The sequence below is a fragment of the Spermophilus citellus genome, assembly GCF_964194105.1.
Source record: "Spermophilus citellus genome assembly, chromosome: 1".
In the NCBI taxonomy this organism is placed as follows: Eukaryota; Metazoa; Chordata; class Mammalia; order Rodentia; family Sciuridae; genus Spermophilus; species Spermophilus citellus.
In genome coordinates, this window is record NC_138182.1 from 85419091 (window position 1) to 85442177 (window position 23087).

Here is a 23087-nt window from a genome sequence, read left to right on the forward strand (position 1 = left end):
CGGGGCGGCTGGGTTCTGACTCCTGGAACAGTTTTGGCCCCCGCTGGGGAGCCCGCAGCGGAGCGTGTACAGAGCTCGGAGAGCTTGGAGCGGCTGGGCTCTGGCTCCCGGAGCTGCTTTGGCCTGGGGCAGGGGAACCCGCGGGGGTCGCTCCTTGGAGCCTGCTCCTTGCGGAGCGTGAGCCGGGATCAGAGAGGCCGGGTTCTGGCTCCCGAAGCTGCTTTGGCCCAGGGTTGGGGAACCTGCGGTGACTGCTTCTCGGTCCGGGTCCTGCTGGGTGCTATGGGGGCCACGGGGGCAGAGTGGAGCTGCTGCCTGCGCCCAGAGCAGGCCAAGTGACCCGCCGGCGTGGTATCACGACACCCCAACTGCAGCAGGAGCCGAAGAGAGTAGCCACCCATGCCTAGAACAGGACCAGCGACCCGAAGGCCCGGTAGCCAAGTCACCCCATTTGGAGTAGGGGCTGTGCAGAGCCGCCGTCTGAGCCTGCAAGGTAGGCAGACCTGCGACCCACTGGCAGGACAGGCCCGGTAGCCTGCCAGCGTGGTGGACACGTAGCACCGAGGCAGTCACGTCACACTGGTTGGAGTGGGGGTGGAGCAGGGCCGCCGCCTGTGTCCAGAAAAGGCCCAGCGACCCGTTGGAGAGGCAGTCAGGTACCCCCATTGGGAGTGGGGGCTGAGCAGAACTGCCGCCCGAGCCCGCAAGGTAGGCAGACCTGCGACCCACTGGCGGAACAGGCCTAGAGGCCTGCCAGCGTGGTAGACACGTCACACCAATTGGAGTAGGGGCCGAGCAGAGCCGCAGCCCACATCCGGATCAGGACCAACGACCCGAGGGCGTGGTAGTTACGTCACCACAATTGGAGTGCAGGCAGAGCAGAGCCACCACCTGCGCCCGCAGGGTGGGCAGACCTGCGACCGACCAGCGTGGTAGACAGATCACCCTAATTAGAGGAGGAGCACAGCCACTACCCGCCCTGCAAGGGAGATTTCCCAACTATACAAGAGCAATATAAATAAATAGGGGGAAATTTTCAAAAACATAACAGTTTCACCAAGCAGAAAGAAACGTGAGCAGTATGAAAAGACAAGGAAAGAAAGGACCACAAGCAATGCAGGTCAACTCAACTTTAGAAGAGGTAATCACTGCAACAGTTGGAATGTCAGATAAAGAGTTCAGGGTATACATGCTTCAGATGATCTGGAGTCTCAAGGAAGACATGAGACAGCAAAATCAGACAATGAAAGATCACTTTGACAAGGAACTACATAAACAAATCCAGGAAGTAAAAGATCAATTACACAGGGAGATAGAGGTAATAAAAAACAAACAAATAGAAATCCTAGAAATGCAGGAAGCAATAAACCAACTTAAAAACTCAATTGAGAATACTACCAGCAGAGTAGATCACTTAGAAGATAGAACATCAGACAATGAAGACAAAGTATTTCAACTTGAAAAGAACATAGACAGCTCAGCAAGACTGCTAAGAAACCATGAGCAGAACATCCAAGAAATATGGGATAACATTAAAAGACCAAACTTAAGAGTCATTGGGATACAGGAAGGCACAGAGCTCCAAACCAAAGGAATAAACAATCTATTCAATGAAATAATACGAGAAAACTTCCCAGACTTGAAGAATGAGACAGAATCCCAAATCCTAGAAGCCTACAGGACGCAGAATGTGCAAAATCATAAGAGATCCACACCTAGACACATTATAATGAAGATGCCCAACATACAGAATAAGGAGAGAATTTTAAAAGCTACAAGAAAAAGGAAGCAGATTACATTTAGGGGTAAACCAATCAGGATAACAGCTGATCTCTCAACACAGACTCTGAAAGCTAGAAGATCCTGGAATAACATATTTCAAACACTGAAAGAAAATGGGTTCCAACCAAGAATCGTGTATCCGGCGAAATTAAGCTTCAGGATGGAAGATGAAATTAAAACCTTCCACGATAAACAAAAGTTAAAAGAATTCACAGCTAGAAAACCATCTCTTCAAAAAATCCTTGGCAAAACATTACACGAAGAGGAAATGGAAAATAACAATGAAAACCAACAGTGGGAGGTAGGACAGTAAAGGGGGGAAAGTAATCAAAGAGGAAAACAAATCAGGTTTAGTAACATTAATAAACAAATATGGCTGGAAGAACAAACCATATCTAAATAATAACCCTAAATGTTAATGGCTTAAACTCACCAATTAAGAGACACAGGCTAGTTGAATGGATCACAAAACAAGACCCAACAATATGCTGCCTACAGGAGATGCATTTCATAGGAAAAGATATACATAGACTGAAGGTGAAAGGTTGGGAAAAATCATACCACTCATCTGGACTGCGGAAACAAGCAGGAGTGTCCATACTCATATCTAATAAAATAGATTTCAAGCCAAAGTTAATCAAAAGGGATAAAGAGGGACACTACATACTGCTCAAGGGAACCATACACCAACAAGATATAACAATCATAAATATATATGCCCCAAACAATGGTGCAACTATGTTTGTCAAGCAAACTCTTCTCAAGTTCAAGAGTCTAATAGACCACTATACAATAATCATGGGAGACTTCAACACACCTCTCGCACCACTGGACAGATCTTCCAAACAAAAGTTAAATAAGGAAACTATAGAACTCAATAACATAATTAACAACCTAGACTTAATTGATATATATAGAATATACCACCCAACATCAAGCAGTTACACTTTTTTCTCAGCAGCACATGGATCCTTCTCAAAAATAGATCATATATTATGTCACAGGGCAACTCTTAGACAATATAAAGGAGTAGAGATAATACCATGCATCTTATCTGATCATAATGGAATGAAACTGAAAATCAACGATAAAAGAAGGAAGGAAAAATCATGCATCACTTGGAGAATGAACAATAGGTTACTGAATGATCAATGGGTTTTAGAAGACATCAAGGAGGAAATTAAAAACTTCTTAGAGCTAAATGAAAACACAGACACAACATATCGGAATCTATGGGACACATTGAAATCAGTTCTAAGAGGAAAATTCATTGCTTGGAGTTCATTCCTTAAAAAAAGAAAAAAACAACAAATAAATGATCTCATACTTCATCTCAAAATCCTAGAAAAAGAAGAGCAAAACAACAGCAAAAGAAGTAGAAGGCAAGAAATAATTAAAATCAGAGCTGAAATTAATGAAATTGAAACAAAAGAAACAATTGAAAAAAATGACAAAACTAAAAGTTGGTTCTTTGAAAAAATAAATAAAATCGACAGACCCTTAGCCATGCTAATGAAGAGAAGAAGAGAGAGAACTCAAATTACTAGCATACGGGATGAAAAAGGCAATATCACAACAGACACTTCAGAAATACAGAAGATAATCAGAAATTATTTTGAATCCTTATACTCCAATAAAATAGAAGATAGTGAAGGCATAGATAAATTTCTTAAGTCATATAATCTGCCCAGATTGAGTCAGGAAGATATAGACAACCTAAACAGACCAATAACAATAGAGGAAATAGAAGAAACCATCAAAAGACTACCAACTAAGAAAAGCCCAGGACCGGATGGGTATACAGCAGAGTTTTACAAAACCTTTAAAGAGGAACTTACACCAATACTTTTCAAGCTATTTCAGGAAATAGAAAAAGAGGGAGAACTTCCAAATACATTCTACGAGGCCAACATCACCCTGATGCCTAAACCAGACAAAGACACTTCAAAGAAAGAAAACTACAGACCAATATCTCTAATGAACCTAGATGCAAAAATCCTCAATAAAATTCTGGCGAATCGGATTCAAAAACATATCAAAAAAATTATACACCATGATCAAATAGGATTCATCCCTGGGATGCAAGGCTGGTTCAATATACGGAAATCAATAAATGTTATTCACCACATCAATAGACTTAAAAATAAGAACCATATGATCATCTCGATAGATGCAGAAAAAGCATTCAACAAAGTACAGCATCCCTTTATGTTCAAAATTCTAGAAAAATTAGGGATAACAGGATCATACCTCAACATTGTAAAAGCAATCTATGATAAGCCACAGGCCAGCATCATTCTGAATGGAGAAAAATTGAAGGCATTCCCTCTAAGATCTGGAACAAGACAGGGATGCCCTCTATCACCACTTCTATTCAATTTAATTCTCGAAGTACTAGCCAGAGCAATTAGACAGACAAAAGAAATTAAAGGCATAAAAATAGGAAAAGAAGAAATTAAACTATCGCTATTTGCGGATGACATGATAATATACTTAACAGACCCAAAAGAGTCTACAAAGAAGCTGCTAGAGTTAATAAATGAATTCAGCAAAGTGGCAGGTTATAAAATCAACATGCATAAATCAAATGCATTCCTGTATATCAGGGACAAATCCTCTGAAACGGAAATGAGGACAACTACTCCATTCACAATATCCCCCCAAAAAATAAAATACTTGGGAATCAACCTAACAAAAGAGGTGAAAGACTTATACAATGAAAACTACAGAACCCTAAAGAGAGATATAGAAGAAGACCTTAGAAGATGGAAAAATATACCCTGTTCATGGATAGGCAGAACTAACATCATCAAAATGGCGATATTACCAAAAGTTCTCTATAAGTTCAATGCAATGCCAATCAAAATCCCAACAGCATTTCTTATAGAAATAGATAAAACAATCATGAAATTCATATGGAATAATAAAAGACCCAGAATAGCAAAAACAATGCTAAGCAGGAAGTGTGAATCAGGCAGTATAGCGATACCAGACTTCAAACTATACTACAGAGCAATAGTAACAAAAACAGCATGGTACTGGTACCAAAACAGGCGGGTGGACCAATGGTACAGAATAGAGGACACAGTAACCAATCCACAAAACTACAACTATCTTATATTTGATAAAGGGGCTAAAAGCATGCAATGGAGGAAGGATAGCATCTTCAACAAATGGTGCTGGGAAAACTGGAAATCCATTTGCATCAAAATGAAACTGAATCCCTTTCTCTCGCCATGCACAAAAGTTAACTCAAAATGGATCAAGGAGCTTGATATTAAATCAGAGACACGGTGTCTGATAGAAGAAAAAGTTGGCTATGATCTACATACTGTGGGGTCGGGCTCCAAATTCCTCAATAGGACACCCATAGCGCAAGAGTTAACAACTAGAATCAACAAATGGGACCTACTCAAACTAAAAAGTTTTTTCTCAGCAAAAGAAACAATAAGAGAGGTAAACAGGGAACCTACATCCTGGGAACAAATCTTTACTCCACACACTTCAGATAGAGCCCTAATATCCAGAGTATACAAAGAACTCAAAAAATTAGACAATAAGATAACAAATAAACCAATCAACAAATGGGCCAAGGACCTGAACAGACACTTCTCAGAGGAGGACATACAATCAATTAACAAGTACATGAAAAATTGCTAACCATCGCTAGCAGTCAGAGAAGTGCAAATCAAAACCACCCTAAGATACCATCTCACTCCAGTAAGATTGGCAGCCATTAGGAAGTCAAACAACAACAAGTGCTGGAGAGGATGCGGGGAAAAGGGTACACTTATTCATTGTTGGTGGGACTGCAAATTGGTGCAGCCAATTTGGAAAGCAGTATGGAGATTTCTTGGAAAGCTGGGAATAGAACCACCATTTGACCCAGCTATTCCCCTTCTTGGTCTATTCCCTAAAGACCTAATAAGAGCATGCTACAGGGACACTGCTACATCGATGTTCATAGCAGCACAATTCACGATAGCGAGATTGTGGAACCAACCTAGATGCCCTTCAATAGATGAATGGATAAAAAAAATGTGGCATTTATACACAATGGAGTATTACTCTGCATTAAAAAATGACAAAATCATAGAATTTGGAGGGAAATGGATGGCATTAGAGCAGATTATGCTAAGTGAAGCTAGCCAATCCTTAAAAAACAAATGCCAAATGACTTCTTTAATATAAGGGGAGTAACCAAGGACAGGGTAGGGACGAAGAGCTTGAGAAGAAGATTAACATTAAACAGGGATGAGAGGTGGGAGGGAAAGGGAGTGAGAAGGGAAATCGCATGGAAATGGAAGGTGTTCCTCAGGGTTATACAAAATTACATATAAGAGGAAAGGAGGGGTAAGAGAAGAATAATACGAGTGGAAGAAATGATTTACAGTAGAGGGGGTAGAGAGAGAAAAGGGGAGGGGAGGGGAGGGGAGGGGGGATAGTAGAGAATAGGATAGACAGCAGAATACATCAGACACTAGAATGGCAATATGTAAATCAATGGAAGTGTAACTGATGTGATACAGCTATCTGTATACGGGGTAAAAATGGGAGTTCATAACCCACTTGAATCAAACTGTGAAATATGATATATTAAGAACTATGTAATGTTTTGAACAACCAACAATAAAAAAAATAAAAAATAAAAAAACAATAAATAAATAAAGGAGGAACCCTTCCTTTCCTCATGGAGAAGAGTCCCAAGAGGAATAGGCAATAAAAAGTAAACAAAGATATCATTATTCCTGTAAAGAGTTATAGAGGAAAGAAACAGGACAGATTGCATATTTTCCACCCCAAAAGGTACACAGAACAGTGAGCATGGAAGGCTGGCATCAGGAGGTCAGAAGTGGCAGACATGGGGGACAGACCAACTCTCCAGGCAGAGGGAGAAGCCTATGTAACACAGGAAAAGCTGATTCAGTGTGAGGAAATAAAAGGAAGCCATTGTAGAAAAGAGCAGAATGGGATAAGATGGAGCTGGAGAGACTAGCTGTACCATGTTGGGTTTAGGTACAATGGAAAACTCCTGAGTGACCTTGAGCAGGAAAACTCATGGTCATTGTTGGGCTGCCATGTATAGAACTGGATTAAGGGGTCCAGTGGCAATACAGATGGGGTAAGCGGACAGGGGAGAATGGGTCAGAGATGTGGACACAACTTGCTGATGAAGTAGACACAGGGGTGGCAAAGAGGAATCATGGATGGCACTCATGTTGCTGAGAAAATCAATTGGAAATAGCTGAGATGAGATGAGAGAAGGCCAAGAGGAGATTTAGGAGCAGAGAGTAAAGTTATTAAAAGTTACTTTTTTTAACAATGTATTTCATATGCCAAGTACAAACATCAAACCAGACATAAATCTAGAGATATTTTAGATAGATTGTAAATTTGGGGATCATAAACCAATAAATAGTATTTAAAGATATGATTATGATAGAGTCACCTTGAAAGACTAAGGGAAGAGGAGAAGAGATGGTCCCAGTAAAGTTCAGGCAAAGCCTGACGTTTAGAGGCTGGAGAGAGAAGATTAAGAAAAATCTGAGAAGGTAGAGGAAATGTTTTCTAGGAAGAAATAGCTAAGCATTAAAATAAAATAAGATAAATAAAATGAGGGAAATGAGCACAGGAAAGTGAACATTTGACCTAGAAACAAAGAGGTTTTATGATCTCTTCAGTGTTAGCCAAAGCTAAATATGATGGCATAACACTTAGAGAAATTATCCTTCTATCTAAATATTTACTATTGCACTCTTTCACTCTCTTCCCTTCTTACTGGTTTCTTCTCTGGCAAGCTTTCTCCAAGAGATGGATACAGGAGTGTTGGCCGGTAAGTGTTAGGTGAGCCATTATCTTCTGATGCCAGAGGCAAGCTACTCTCAGAACATCTGAATCAATTTGGAACAATTGGCTTTGAGTGGCTGACTGAATTCCATGATGTCCCAATGCCATTTTCCATGCCTATACTAATGATACACCCTACCTGCTCTGCCTGTGTCACATACACAACTGTGATACTGAACTTGTGTTTACCTTGCTGATAGCTGGACCACAACAACATGGAGGTGAGGAGGAGTGTTCCCAAGGAAGACCATAATAGTCAGTGCCTACCATATTGTGATACAGAAGGAAACAGTAGAGGCCCATTGAATTGTTATACCGAAGAAAATAGGAGGCACCAACTATAATATAACACAGAAGAATACGGTGGGCACCATTATATGATATAAAACAAGACATTAGGTGCCCAGTATAATATGTTGTAGAATAAAACTATAATATACAGAAGAAAATAGTAGGCACCCACTAATCATATGACACAGAAAACAGTAGGCACTCACTATCATCTGATAACAGGAAATAACAGTAGAGGCCCCTATCAATACAGAAGAAAACAGTATGTGCCACTACCGTGTGATACAGAAGCAGACAAGGAGTTGCGTCTTCCAGCAGCTCATCAGTACAGGACTCTGTTAGCATTAACTCAACTCTCACTGCAACCAGCTGCTAACTTTTCTGGTTCCATTTTGATATATGCACACTAAATCAGAAATTGATGGTAGATAGAAACCGTGCCAAGAACTGGAGCAAATTCAGTACCAAGTGGCACCTGGATCTGGCTAAGAGGCTAGGGATACAAACACCATTGTCTTTGTTATGATACTTCAGTATGTGCACTTATAGTTGACCTAAGTGCTGTTCTCTTGATGGGTTGCTCTTCTGTATCATTCTGTATCATTTCTGCCTGCTGAATCACCTGATGCTAACGTTACTCCTTAATGACAATATGAAAGCTTCAGATTTCTGAATGTACTTTAAAACCAGGACAAAACATGGGGAAAGGTAGAATATTTGAAGTGCCTACTTTTGTAAATATAATACTGTTTTAAAATGACCCTAGGGCTGTGGATGTGGCTCAAGCAGTAGCGCGCTCACCTGGCATGCGTGAGGCCGGGGTTCGATCCTCAGCACCGCATGCAAACAGGGATGTTGTGTCTGCCGAAAACTAAGAAATAAAAGTTAGAAATTCTCTCTCTCTTTCTCTTTAATAAATAAATAAATAAATAAATAAATAAATAAATAAAAATGAGCCTATAGCAAAGCAAAAAAATAAAACCATGATTTTGTAAGCATATTTTTATGCCAATGGGATTGCATTTTTTTCTTTCCTTCTTCCCCATTCAGGTTTGTTAAGAAACTTAAAAATCATTTAATTCTGTTGGTTCAGCATATTTTTAAATATTAGAATTTTTATTTTATTTTAATAATCAATTCCACTGTAAAGGAGAAAGAACAGATTCATGACCTTTTAATATGGTAGTTGCATGCACACATGTATATGTGTATTTATGATAAGGCTATGTACTATTGTGAAAATTATGGTGATTGGAACTTTGGATAAAATCCTTAATTATGATCCATTTGCTTTCCTCTGTATGTAGGTACATCATTCTGGGTAATTTAAAACATAGAGCAGAAATGTTCTTGAAATTATTTGACCATCTTAAATGTAGTCATAAAGTTGGGTCAAGTATGATAAATTTATTAGTATTAAAAGAAATATGTATGTGTGTGTGTGTGTGTGTGTGTGTGTGTGTATATATATGTATGTATGTATATATATATATATATATATATATATATATATATATATATATTCTATAAAGCCAAAAAAAAGAAAACATTTGGGAATTATGATTTTAAATGAATAAGGTAGATGGTAAGAGGGAAACTATCATTAACAACTTCCTGGTTTCTTTGTAGGATAAGCTCATTCCCAAAACTTTCATTCATCCTGCAAATACACATTGATTGGCATTCTGCAAATACTCATTGATTGTCTATTATGTACATATAATCCATACTTGGCATCCTTATATAGTCATAGAGTTGTAATTAGCTTCTCATGTAGATTCCCTGGCTCTTTTGATGGATGATGTGACATTATGGTTACACTTATGTAATAAGAAAATATCCTTTTTGACATTAGAGCTAAGTGATATGGTTTATGAAAGACAATTTTTGAAACCATGGAAAATCATTTTCTGAGAGTTTCATATTATAGGTGCTGTAAGAACTATACAGAAGCCCACAGTCAGAAAAACCAGTGCCTGGCAGGACCTTATCTGAAGCATGCAGTATATCCCACCCCTAACACTCAAGTGAATTTCCCATGAAGCAATGAGGGAGATTGGAGAAGTTGTACACTGTGAACCTTCTCCACCTCCTGCAGGGCAGTTATCCTTAATAAATTAAGCTATTGAATATGGCAAGAAAACATAACATAAATTAGAGTTAGCATTATCATCCAGTATCAACATCAGCCCTATCGTATTTTATTCATCATTCTGGTATGAGTTTCTAATTTAACTCTATGATGACCAGTGAAAAAGGTTTGTGTGAGAGATGTGTTTTGGGCATTCTTTATACTTCCTGTGACCTAGAATGTTCTCAGTTTTTGTAAATTTTTCATTGTGTGCTCAAAAAATATAAGAATTTCTCAATGTCAGTTAATTGTGTTCTCTCTGCACTCTTCTCATTTAGGTGGACTTGATCTAGTAATAGAGGTATTAAAATTCTCCACTATGAAAATTTTCCACTCTGAAAATGACTTTTCTTTAAGTAGATGGATAGACATAGGTATATCAGGATATGTTGTTAGGTGAATATAAGTCTAGAATTTGTATAGCCTCCTGGAGAATTTATTTTATATCTAAGTAGTATAGTAATACCTCATCAGTATTCTATAATTATGGGAATCCAGACATTACATAAATGACTGCCCCAAGAGAAAGGCATGGCTGGAGTTACATCTTCTTTGGGAAAGCATGCAGAATGGCATGGTATAATGAACATGTCTGATTAGAAACAAACAATGACTGCAAAGAGGGTATTAAGATGGACCCCTAACACCAGTAATCTAAACTCAGAACAGACTAATGAAACAGGTTTCTATGAACCATGAGACGACTGGAATAGTGCCCCTTTCACCCTCCTTTACTTCCTATTAGAATCTCTGAGCAAACTCTGGGGTTCAGGATCATCCCCAGAGGTACTCAAACATTAGTGCTTTGCTGGAGAAGGATGGATTGAAACCCTCTGTGAGATCCTTGCTAGTGGGCCATAGCCTACATGTGTTCACCTGAGTGATTTCCTTAACTTTGCCTCATGCCTCCGTCTTTACAAAGTTGAAATTTAGGGGCCACACTTACCATGTTAAGGTGGGCTTCACTTACTGTAATCCCAAGTGGTTTTTTTCCCTGTTTTATTTTTGGTTTTCGCTTTAAAGTCTATTTTACCTTGAAAGCTGTTCTGTTCCATGTTGACTTTGGTATCCCACTTTTTGGTTTCAATGTTTTTCTGGTACATGTTTTTACCATTTTTTATTTTCAACAGTTCATTCACTCCTTCAAAAAACATCTATAAAGTTTTTTTTAATGGTATACCTTTTCATTTTCTATTAAATTTTTAAAGTTTCTGATGATTTTATTTAACAAACTTGAATTAATTTATCCTGCTGAGGAGTCAGTGCCTGTTTTCAATCTAAGTGCCATGACAAGAATTAGTGATTATAGAAGGCAGAATACCTACTCTTAAGACCATTTTGTTTTAAATAACAAATACAAAATCATGACTTCCATAGTATATTAAAGTTTATATTTATGCAAAAGATATTATAATGATTCATGTCTGAATCCTTATCCATTAAAAGATTGATAACTATATTCGACAGATGCATTTCAAACCAATTATTATTAAGCATCGCCTCAACATACTTTGAAAGATGGTTAGCAGGGGAAGATGTATAATCTTTCAAATATAACAAATTATTTTTTAAAATGAAGGAGTCTATAAAATCAAATTCTGTCCAATATATATTAAATCTCAAAATATTTTATCTTGGAACATATATGTTAAATTCTAAAATGTTTGCTTTGTAATTATTTTTTGTAAAGGGTTAGAAATGGGTCCAAAAGTGCTATGCTTTGTTCCAGTCAGAACAATTTCTTGCCAACATGAATATCAATTTACATGACCTCAAAGTGCTAAAGAATCGGCCTCCTTCCCAGTGATAACTATATAAATATCAGAAGAAAGCTCACTAAATTAGAGAGGATCTAGAAATATTTTATATAATGTCTAATAAAAAATAATTTGAGTTGTGAGAAATATAAATGGTACATTAAAAAACAAAACCAACTTTTTAAAGATGTTTAAATTGAATATAGCTACTCATTTAGTTCCTGCTTACCTAGATTAAGGCCTTTTTAATACAACACAGTTAACACTGGTAGATGGCAATTTAACAAATCCAGAGTAGTATAAAAAGGCAATCCTAAAACATGACATAATAAGAAATAAAACTGGAAATCTAAAAGAAAACATATTTGTGATCAAATAGAAATGATTTTGGTAAATGCAGCTCAGAAAGGAAGGATTAGAAAGCAACTCATGAGCCCCCAACAGTCAGCAAGTCCTCAATGGTTTCTACTCAGGAAGTGGTTCAGCCTCTTACTCAAGCTGTCAAAAAGAAAGTGCACAGATGTGGGGTGACTCACAAACCAGGGAAGCACAATCCCCAGTTTCCCTTTCCCTGGAAGAAACCTGCCAGATTGTAATGGAGCTTGCTGAGTCTCCTCAGTAAACTAGTAATCAACCTAATATTCTCCATTGTGAGTAGGTTTTCACTTTCTAATTATACAAGTTCAAGGAAACTCAGAAGTAACTCTCAGCTTATCTTACTGTTAGTTTTACCTTTAAATTTATATAAGTAACCTGGCTGTTTGTTCATTCAATGTTTTTATTCCATTTATTCAGTAAGTACTTATTGAACCTATACTATGTGCCAGGCATTGTTTAGGTGCTGGAGATATAACAAAATAACAAACAGTTCAAAACTCTTCCCTCTTGGGATGAGCATTTACAAGAAAATGAGTAGGAAAATATATAGTGTGTAATATACAGTTAAGTGTCGTGGGTAAAAAAAATTAAGCAGAAGGGAACATAGCCAGCTTTGTGGTGGCATTGGTGGAGGGGCTGTACTGACAAGTGAACTTGGAGCAGAGATTTGAGGAAGTTGAGTCATGTAGTTATCTGGGAGAAGACCTTCCATGTAGAGAGAATGGTGACCAGAGCCCCTGAAGTGGGGTTACACTTGAGTATACACCATGAGTAAGACCAGTATGAACTAGAGCCATAGGGGTCAGAGAAGGTGACGGGGGGTGGAGGCAGGAGGAACCATGCCAGTTGCAATAAGGATTTTTGGTTTTTATTCCAAGAGGGTTTTTTTTTTGCAGAAGTGGGGTGTGATCATGTTTTAAAAGGACAGCGCCAGCCTCTATGTTGGAAATCGACAGTAAAAGATTTAGAGATGAAGGCTGAGAACAGTTCCATGGCCATTACAATAGTTCAGGTGAAAGGAGATGGTAGAAATCACACTCTAGACTTCGTAGTGCTTAGAAGACTTGCTGACAGAGTGGATGTGCTATGGAAAAGAAAAAGGAACTATGAGCAACTCTAAGATTTTTGGCTCAAACAGCTTGAAGGATGAAGTTCCCATTAGTTACATGGAAAAAAAAATATTACAAGGAATAGGTCAGGGAGAAGAGTTTTGCAAAGTTTCAGATCCCCAGTTGGATATTGGGGTTCAGGTGGGGATCTTGGTCCAAGGTGACTCCAGCCTAGGAATATACATAAGGGAATCCCCAATTAAAATGTGCATCTATAATAGGGGCAAGTGGCTATGAAAATGAGAAGTTCAAAACTGAGCCCAGAGTAAGGAGATGAGCAGAAACAGTCAATGAGAATAAGAAGTCTTTGCAGGGAGAAGAAAGCCAGGTGAAGTTTCTGGATCCCAGGTACAAAAAGCATTTCAAGGAGGAGGAGGAAATGGCTGTAGGTCCTGTGAATGAACATCTTGTTTAACAATGTGGAAGTCAACAGTGATTTTGCAAGGACAAGTTCAATGAAGTGGTAGGTCTGGATGTGGGTTCTGGAGATAATGCAAGTCACAGAACTGAATTGAAGAGACACTGAGTATAATCAACTGACCGTAGTTATTTTGCTATAAGGAAGAGGAAGAAATGGGGCTGGGCTGGAAACATTTGGCAAGCATCTTCTGTTTTCCAGGACACATGCAGTGTGCATGACCTCAGCCCTCAGGAGGCCATTGACTGTGGTCATGCACACTTCTAAACTGTTTATCTAATCTGGTATAGTATATCCTCATTCATATTCTTTTCATATTTAAAATACTAGAGACATTTTATTTTTCTCCATCAGTCTGCATCCTACTTTAGATTAATACCTCGTTCCTAATAATTGTTTAAGAACAAGTACTGAATCTTTTCTTAATGGATCAAACATACCCATAAATCAATAATATTTTATTTAGTATATACTTCACAGGATTTGCTGCTGTCAATCTAGCCTCCTTTTGTAGCATCATTCCTGGAAGGTAGCTCAATTAATATCTATCAAACTAAACAGTTCATTCATTCATTTAGAGTTTTTATTTTGTGCCCATTATTTGCTGTTGTACTACATGAAGGATCTAGTGGTGAATAAAGCAGAAAATATTCTCGTGGAGTTTACATTCTAAAAAATGAGAGGAAATAAACAAATGAACAAATAAACTGTTCAGTTTCCCATCACTGACTTGGGGGGCCTGAGTAACAGAATTGCAATCAGCCCAAGACAAAATTGTCTTAAGTGAATACCAATATACTCAATTTTATGTATGAACAAAAGCATTTTATGGTAGACAGAACAATGCCTTCCAAAACTGTCCATGTTGCTAACCCTCAGAATCTGTGGGTACATTCTTGGTAAAAGAGACTTTGCAGATGTGATTGTGTGAAGGCTCTTGGGATGGAGAGATCATCCTAAATTAGATAATTTACACTGGGGTGCCCAGTGTAATCATGAGGTTCCTTATGAGGAGTGGGCAGGAAAGCCAGAGTCAGAGATGGAGATTTGACAAGGATATAGTTTAGAGCCAAGATCTCAGGCTGCCTCTAGAAGCTCGGAAAAGGAAGGAACAGATTCTCACCTACACCCTCTACAGAAATGCATCCCTGCCCGCACTTTGATTTTGGTCATAGAGTTGTATATTTGGGGACTTTGGGCTATAAGATAAAGTTGTATTGTGCTAAGTCACTAAACTTTAGATAATTTGTTCAACCAACAATAATAAAGTATGTACAGGAATAGGAACATATAGAATTAGGAACATACCCACACTCTTGGAAAACTTTGCTAGTTTTATTAATCATGTCAGTACTGCCGATATAGGACAGACAAGGTTGGACACTGGAAGAATTTTCAGGAAGCAGGTTTATTTAAGCTTCAGCAGTCCAAGGGCTAATGCCTAAAACTCTCTGGACCCTGGGTCTGGAAATTCTTTTAGATTTATACTCAGTGGGGTGGTTACATGACTATGGGTGGGTACTCAACAGTTACTCTTTGTCCCATAGTTTTAGGCGAGGCAGAGGCCTCACACGTTTTTACATGGAAAACAGAGACATAACTTGTACAGTGAGCTCTCTTTAGACAGAGTCTATCAAACCTTATGTCTACACACCTGGCATTTACAAGTAAGAGGAAGCTTCAAACCACGTTGCACTCTCTGCAGAACTCCTGTGAAAGCCTATTGATGCTCTTCATAAAGATCTTGTTGGCCAAGAGAGAAGCTTAATTATTACAGTTATGGAGTGGGAGGTGGGGTGCCTGGTCTGCATCACTGCAAAACAGACTCTGGGGGAAAGAATGAAGTGGAGTTTGCAGCAACACAGATTAGAGTTCACCAAGGGGCAGTTGATAGGACATGCCAAGGTGTGGCTGAAGGGAAAAGAGAATTAGCATCAGGGACCTGGGCGTGGGTAACTAAGTAGATAGTGTTGCACTGTCTAATGTAGAGAAGACTCAAGGAAATCAAAGAAATGCCTAAGTAAGGCCTTTATGAAATCATCATCAAGGTCAGTCCTGTGAACTTGAGGATACTAGTGGAAACAATTCTGTATAGTCAGTTACAACATGAGAAAATGCCTATTGTTAAATTGGAAAGAGATTTAAAGAATTATTTTAGACCATGACTTGTTTTTCAATAAGGACACATCCAAATCATCCCTAAAAATAAACATGTAAACTCTGCATAAAAACATCCCAGACAAAGGTATTTTATATTCTGATTCATCACTTCACCACATTTGGAGAATTGGTCCTCAAGTGGCAACACTGGAGATGGTGTGGATCTTTAAGAGGTAGGGCCTTGAGGGAGGCCCTCAGGTCACATTTACAAAATCTTCATAATTTCTGATTTTCCCTTTATGGAAAAAAAGCAGTTTCTTTTATTCTTTGTGTAAAGGGAAAAAATGATTTTTAAAAATCTCTTCATAGAGCTGAAATGGTGGCTAAAACTTACTCTAATCTGTGTAAACAATGAGTATTTGTAAACATTTGTATGTAAAATGTATTCTTATCTGTCTTAAAGTGGGTAAATATTTGAGAACTTTATTATAGGCAAAGGTTGGTATGGTAGACATCTTGAAAAGAGCCTTTTAATTCTGTAATTAACTGAAGGAAGATATAATTTAATTATTTGACATAAAATTGAGTAACTGGAAAACACACACACACACACACACACACACACACACACACACACACATAGATAGATATCAGTTTGATTTTTTTCCCACTGAATATTTCAAGAACTTGATAACTTGATTATTGCAGGTTGATGCTTCAATTCCAAGTTTAACCCTGCAGAATTTTTAAAGCTGTATATGTGTATTGTGTTTATTGATTAAAACCTGAAAATATGGTCACTGGATTTCAAATGAATTTGTCATATCTAAAATATTTTAAATAATAGATTAAATATCTATCTCCCTGTGGTTAAAACAGGTGATGCATTTCAAAGTAATATTTCATTCCCTTTTCAAAAACTATTAATTCTGGAAATTTATTACTGTGGTTAAAAACTTTTTTCCTCCACTGGTAGTAAACCAGTATTGACAAATAAGTTCTCTCTCTCCCCCTCCCCCTCCCTGCTTCCTCTGTCTCTCCTCCTGCACACCTCCCATGGCAGATGGTGCGCGAACAGTACACAACTGCCACAGAAGGCACCCCCATAGAGAGGCCGGAGAACCAGTGTGTCTACAAAATTGGCATTTATGGCTGGAGAAAGCGTTGCCTCTACTTATTCGTTCTTCTCTTACTCATCATCCTTGTTGTGAATCTTGCTCTTACGATTTGGATTCTTAGAGTGATGTGGTTTTCTCCAGTAAGTATTATTATTTTTCTGGCTAGTAGGTGCTTGTGTTCACTACATCCCGTGCATCTAGACTGTATTGATAGAAGTTTCCTCTAATGTACTATTTGTTTCTTTCCTGTCTGCCCCAGAATTTTCACTAGCAAAATGTGTGTGTAATATTTATATTTTTCTCCCTTCTTTACCTCATTGTGAACTATCATGTGTTCATTTTGTTTGTTTCTACCATGATTTTTTTTCATTACAAAAATTTGTTAAGGATACTGTCATTATTTCTATTTGGTGGGAAAACTGGAATCTTGAATTTGTGGTTGATTGAGTCAAGATGATCATGATTATTAAATTCATCACTTTTTAAATTATATACATTAATGGTTTCCCATTTCATTAATTTATAAATATTTATAATTAAGATGCCTGTATTTGTGTATTTTACATTACTATAATGAAATACCTTAGGCAGGCTAACTTTATAAATAAAAGAGGTCTATTCAACTCACAGTTTGGGGAAGTCCAAGGGCAAGGCACTTCAGCTCTAGTGATGAACTCACTGTGGATGGTAGGGATGCATACAGGAAGAAGAAATCACAACCAATAGGAAGCCAGACAGGAAACAGAGAGGCTGGATAGGGCCCAGCTCAGGCTTTCATAACAACCTTCTCTGGAGAAATAGCCAGTGCCCCTTGAGAAACACCTCCTCCCTAATGAGGGCATGTCCCCACTGACCTGAGGACCTCCCTCAAGGCCCTACCTCTTAAAGATCCACACCATCTCCAGTGTTGCCACCTTGAGGACCAATTCTCCAACTTGTGAACCTTGGATGGACACACTTAAACCATATTCAAACTGTAGCAGTTCCACTCTGTTATTATTTAAAGACTCTGTTTTGATATGCAATAAATTTATCTTCACATTTTGTTACACTTGAGTCACAGGAGATTTAGTAAATGAAATACTTGCAGTCCTAAGGAACTCATATTCTATTTTAAACATCCTCAGTTTTAAAGACGACTGCAGAGTTTTATATTCCCTGATGATATGTTGTATACATTTTTTGTGTGTGTGTGGCGCTGGGAAATTAACCCAGGGCCTTGCACATGTTAGGCAAATACTTACCATTGAACTACATCTCTGGCCTCTATTTTGTGTACTTTTTGGAAAAAAAATGACTCACTTAATGTATATTGTCTTAATTTTGCAAGATACTTACAGTTATATAAAAATACTACTACAGAGAAGATCATAGGTAAATCAATATATTCCTTGCATGCATCTGAAGGGACTCTTTTTAAAAGCAAAAGTTGTAACCTTTTGGTCTGTAACGCCTTCCAGTGACAGTACCCTTCACTTTTATTTAATTATTTTTATCCTGCTAAGATTTTATCCCAAAGACACATTATTTATTTTGTTGACACAAATAAATATTTATATTTTCATACATGCAAAGAGTTAGAATACCAACCAAATTAAAATATGTTTTGAAATGTGTGTATTTAATAACTCAGTATGTAATAATATAAATGCATAATATGTATTAAATTATTATTATTATAAATTCTATGTAAATATATATATATTTAAGTAGCAAATTTAAGTTATTATTTCTTGGTTAAAATTTATAAAAATAATATTTCTATAGCATCATAATCATGTTGACCTCCATTGGATATCTTTGTTTCATGAAGCAGCACAGCATGCAGCATGCATGTTTTTGAACATCATATATGACTTTATCATTTACATTTAGGATTTTAAAATTTTAATTTGTGGGAATAAACTCAAGGTTGAAGTCTTCAAATTATAAACAGGAAAGAGATGGCCCTTCATCAACCTGCTAAAATCCCATCAGCTATGCAGAGTTGAGAGATGGTTTGCTAGGAAGCAGATTCTAGAAGGACCTGAAGGAAACCATCTCACAGCCCAGCAAGGTCTAGGTGAGACCAGACTTTACCTTGAATGAATGAAGATGTTCCTTATTTTAGAAATATGTGTGGATTAACTTGTAAACTGCATAAATGTAAAGTGACATTTAGTTAATGCTTTTATCATATATCATAGCACTTAAAACAACTTTTAGGCATTATAAACTCAGGTGAAATTAAACTGTGCCAGCTGCCAAGTCCATTTACCAATGCAGAACAGCTTGCTGCAGACATCAACTGCCATTTCTGCCTTTTCTAGTGCGTATGCACACTGACAGTGAGTATCCAGGGTTCCCTACTGCTGCCCTTTAGCAAAATAAGAAAAACTATCACTAATATTTATGGGATCATAAGGCAAGATATGCAAAAGCCCTGGTCTATGGAAAGTGCCAGGCCTTAACCTAAAATTATTGAATAGACTTTGAGTCATTATTCTCAAAGTGGAATGATATCAACAATGTAATTTTCATATGTTTACAAGCTTGATTCCTTGCTTTTGTGAATATTATATACATACGAGACTGCAAATTGCATATTAACTTATGCTTTAACTTTTTACTGACTTGAAAAATACTAATACACCACATTTTATCTTCTTTTATGTATTTATTTTAAATGTCATTTTATTGTTTGTAAGAAAACAACAGGAGATCTACTTTATTGTCTAGTTTTTAAGTGTACAGTACAATTGCATAAATAATAACTTTGTACAGTAGTGTACCTCTAGAATTTATTCGTTTTGCTTGAGTAAAACTTTATGCCCATTTATTAGTAATGCCCCACTTCCCCCACTTCCCTAGGCCTTTTTAACCACCATTCAATTCCACTCTTAGAATCTATAAGTTTGACTATTTTAGAGACCTAGTAGAAGTGTAATCATACAGTATTTGTCCTTCTGTACTTGGTTTATTTCATTTAGCATGAGATCCTCAAGTTTTATCCATGTCGCATCATACTGCAGACTTTTCTATTTTTTAATGTCAAATAATATTTCCTCTTATGCATCTTTCATTGTATGCATTTTATTTATCTATTCATCCTCCGTGGACATTTAGTTTGTCTCCGCATCTTCTCTATCATGACTTGGGTTTTAATTGATAGGAGAGTATAGATATCTCTTCCAGATCCTGATTTCTATTCTTTCAGATAAACAGCAAAGTACCTGATAATGAAATTAAGAAAGCAATCGAATTTTCAAGTGGCACCAAAAACAATAAAATATCTCAGAGAAAAATTTTAATTAAGGAGGTAAAAGACTTGTGTGCTAAAAACTACAAAGCACAGATGAAAGGAATTAAAGATACAGTAAGTGAGAGAGCGTCTCATGTTCATTGATTGGAAGACTTAGCACTCTTAAATTTTCCATACAATACAAAGTTATCTATACATTCAGGGCATATTAAACTACTAATTGCATTCTCTTCAGAAGTAGAAAACAAAATCCAATTCTTAATACACCTTTATACCACATGGACCAACTAGATAGAGTTCTCTACCTAACCTCAGGGTAATAGCTTACCACCCACATAGTCATTAGTGAAAGCATAAGGAAAACCGGAATTTTATGAGCAAAATTTAGCATGGCTTTCTCTATTTTGATCCCCAACAATATATCAATAATATGTTATTCACCTCATCATGCTTCAATATTTCACAGTAGAAAGCAATAAAGCTAACTATCAATAAGACATTCAACAACACCAAGACAAAGAGAAATTGAGAAAATGAAAACATAATGACACCAAAGAACACTGAGATTTCAAAGAGATGAAAGAACAGGAGACATAAGGACAATGTTGACAAGAAATGATTAAATTCAAATGAGATTGAGCCAGGTTTTATAATCTACCCACCTGGGATTACAAAGGACCCAAAACACCGGTATCTAAAAATTTATTTCTATTCCTAGAATTAAAAACTATTTAGGAAGTTGTTACAACTGATGCTGAGCATAAAGTTTCTAGAATATTTCATTATATCAATTAGGAAAGAGGACACTAAATGGAAATCAGTGCAACAAAGTGGCTTATTATATATTTCCTTGTTATATTTCATTTCCATAAAGCTAATATGTATATTAATTTACTTACAGTGCTCATGGCCATAGGATAATGTATATAAGTCATATCTCTAAGTATGTTAAATTTAAATGATATCTTTAAATGACAAATACTTCACAAAAACTTTAGTTATTAATATTTTCTTACACACATAATAGTTCAGTGCACTTACTGGGTATAAGTTTAGCAAAGTATGATTAATGATTCTAAGCTAACTGTATTAAACCCAAAAATTAAATTTTGGTAGTACTTTGGGGAAAGGGGGAATAAATAATGAAAGCAGAATTATAATACTGAATATTACTAAATATTATAATTGTAGGATTATGAAACATTTTGTTGGCAATTTTTGTTTGTTTTCATTTACTCTGGTAATAGGTAGCAATGCCCTTTTTTAGGAGATCAAAAAACCCAAGTGAATTAATCCTTAACAAGGATTTGATATTAATTCATTTTGGAAACCAGCCGTTAGAAACCTTCCATTAAGGACTATCCCATTAAGAATCTTTCATTTGGCAAGTGAGTAAAAGCCTTATTAGACAGCCTCTGCAGATATTTCCTTAGATAAATGTTTTGTCATTAAGCAGTCAGTGATCACTCATAGGAAGCTGGGGAAAATGGAGTTAGATGGCATCTTAATGACTTTTACTTTAGCCCTGTGATTATATAATCATTTGAAAAGGATTTTAAAATCTCAGTCAGAAAAGAATGCAACAGAGCAGCGACTACAGGCTTTCTTAAAGGCACGGTCCTCAGGAAGAGCCATCAAAATATCACCTTTGTAGTGATATTTTCTAAAATCTCCATTCACATCTTATAAACTCTAAAAATCTGAAAACAAAATTATACAAACTCCATATGAAAACTTGAAGGGACATTGTTTAACTCAATGGGCTTAATTTTCTTCCTTTCTAAAATACTTGACTTATAACAAATGATTCTCAAGTCCTTCCTGATGTAAAAACTGATAATTTTATGTCCAATATAGTTTACTCATGGATTTTAGGCAAGTTGCATTATCTCACTTTTTGAGAAGAAAACTCATAATCTTATAAAACATTTTCTGCTTTGGGTAAGTACAAATATACTATTGCATACTAACTTCACGATAATGACTGTATTATAAAAAGATTTGATGGCAATCATGATAACAAAAATGCCTTTAGAGTGTTAATTTTTTTTTAATCTTTATTTTTTAAACTCTACTTGGCTTATGTCTGTGATAGGCAGAATTCTAAGTCCCAAGATCTTTGTCCCATGGAGTTGAGTACTCTGAAGCCCTGTGCCTTGAGTGTGGGCAGGACCTGGGTTTGCTTCCAGCCAATAATAGATAAAGGGTTGCCACTTCTTCAGTGAGATTCCAATTACATGGTGAGGAATTTTGCAGATGTAACTAAGGTTCTGAATCACTAAGTTTTTCATTCATCAAAAGGGAGATTATTCTGGGTAGGTCTGACCCATCAGACCTTAAAAGGGGGACAATGCTCTTTTGTAAGGGGCATAATTTTCCTGCTGGTCTTAAAGAGGCGGCTGTCCTGTGTTGAGAGGGTCTGTGTCACTTCATGACAACTGGCTGTGATGGCCATTAAAAGTTGAGAGTGACCCCTACTGACTGCCAGAAAGACAAGAGATCTCAGCCCTACTCTGCAAGAGACTAAATTCTAACAGTCACACATGCTGGGAAAACAACCCCAAGCTCCAGAACTGAATATGTGGCCTGGCTGGCAATTAATTGATTGAAGTCACATGAGACTCTGAATAGAGGCCCCAGCTAAGCTCTTCCTGACCCAGGAAAGTTGAAATAAGATCTGTGCATTGTTTAAAGCTGCTAAATTTGTGCTGATTTGTTACCGGGCAATATAAAACAAATGCAATGGTACCACATTACCCAAAGAAGTGTTTAATTTCTCTTCTGATGTACGCTAACAAAAAGAAAAAAAACCCAGAAAATTTCTAAAAACTTATCAGATGACCCTATTCTTGGCAATTTACTAATAGAAAAAAATATTTAAGTTTCAATGTATTGTTGGATATTGATATTCTAAG

General features: G+C 37.1%; 1 protein-coding gene across 3 annotated transcripts in view; it reads left to right on the forward strand.

Moving 5' to 3' along the window:
• The window catches only part of LOC308648164 (gamma-sarcoglycan), an 86619-nt gene that overhangs the window by 13741 nt on the left and 49791 nt on the right, over window positions 1-23087 (forward strand). For 2 of the 3 annotated variants that reach the window (XM_081292847.1, XM_081292849.1), the window contains exon 2: window positions 16877-17071. In XM_081292847.1, the coding sequence (XP_081148973.1) occupies window positions 16877-17071 (195 nt within the window). Of the gene's footprint in view, window positions 1-16872; window positions 17072-23087 lie in introns of all 3 variants that reach the window. The other variant, XM_081292848.1, reaches the window with a different exon arrangement.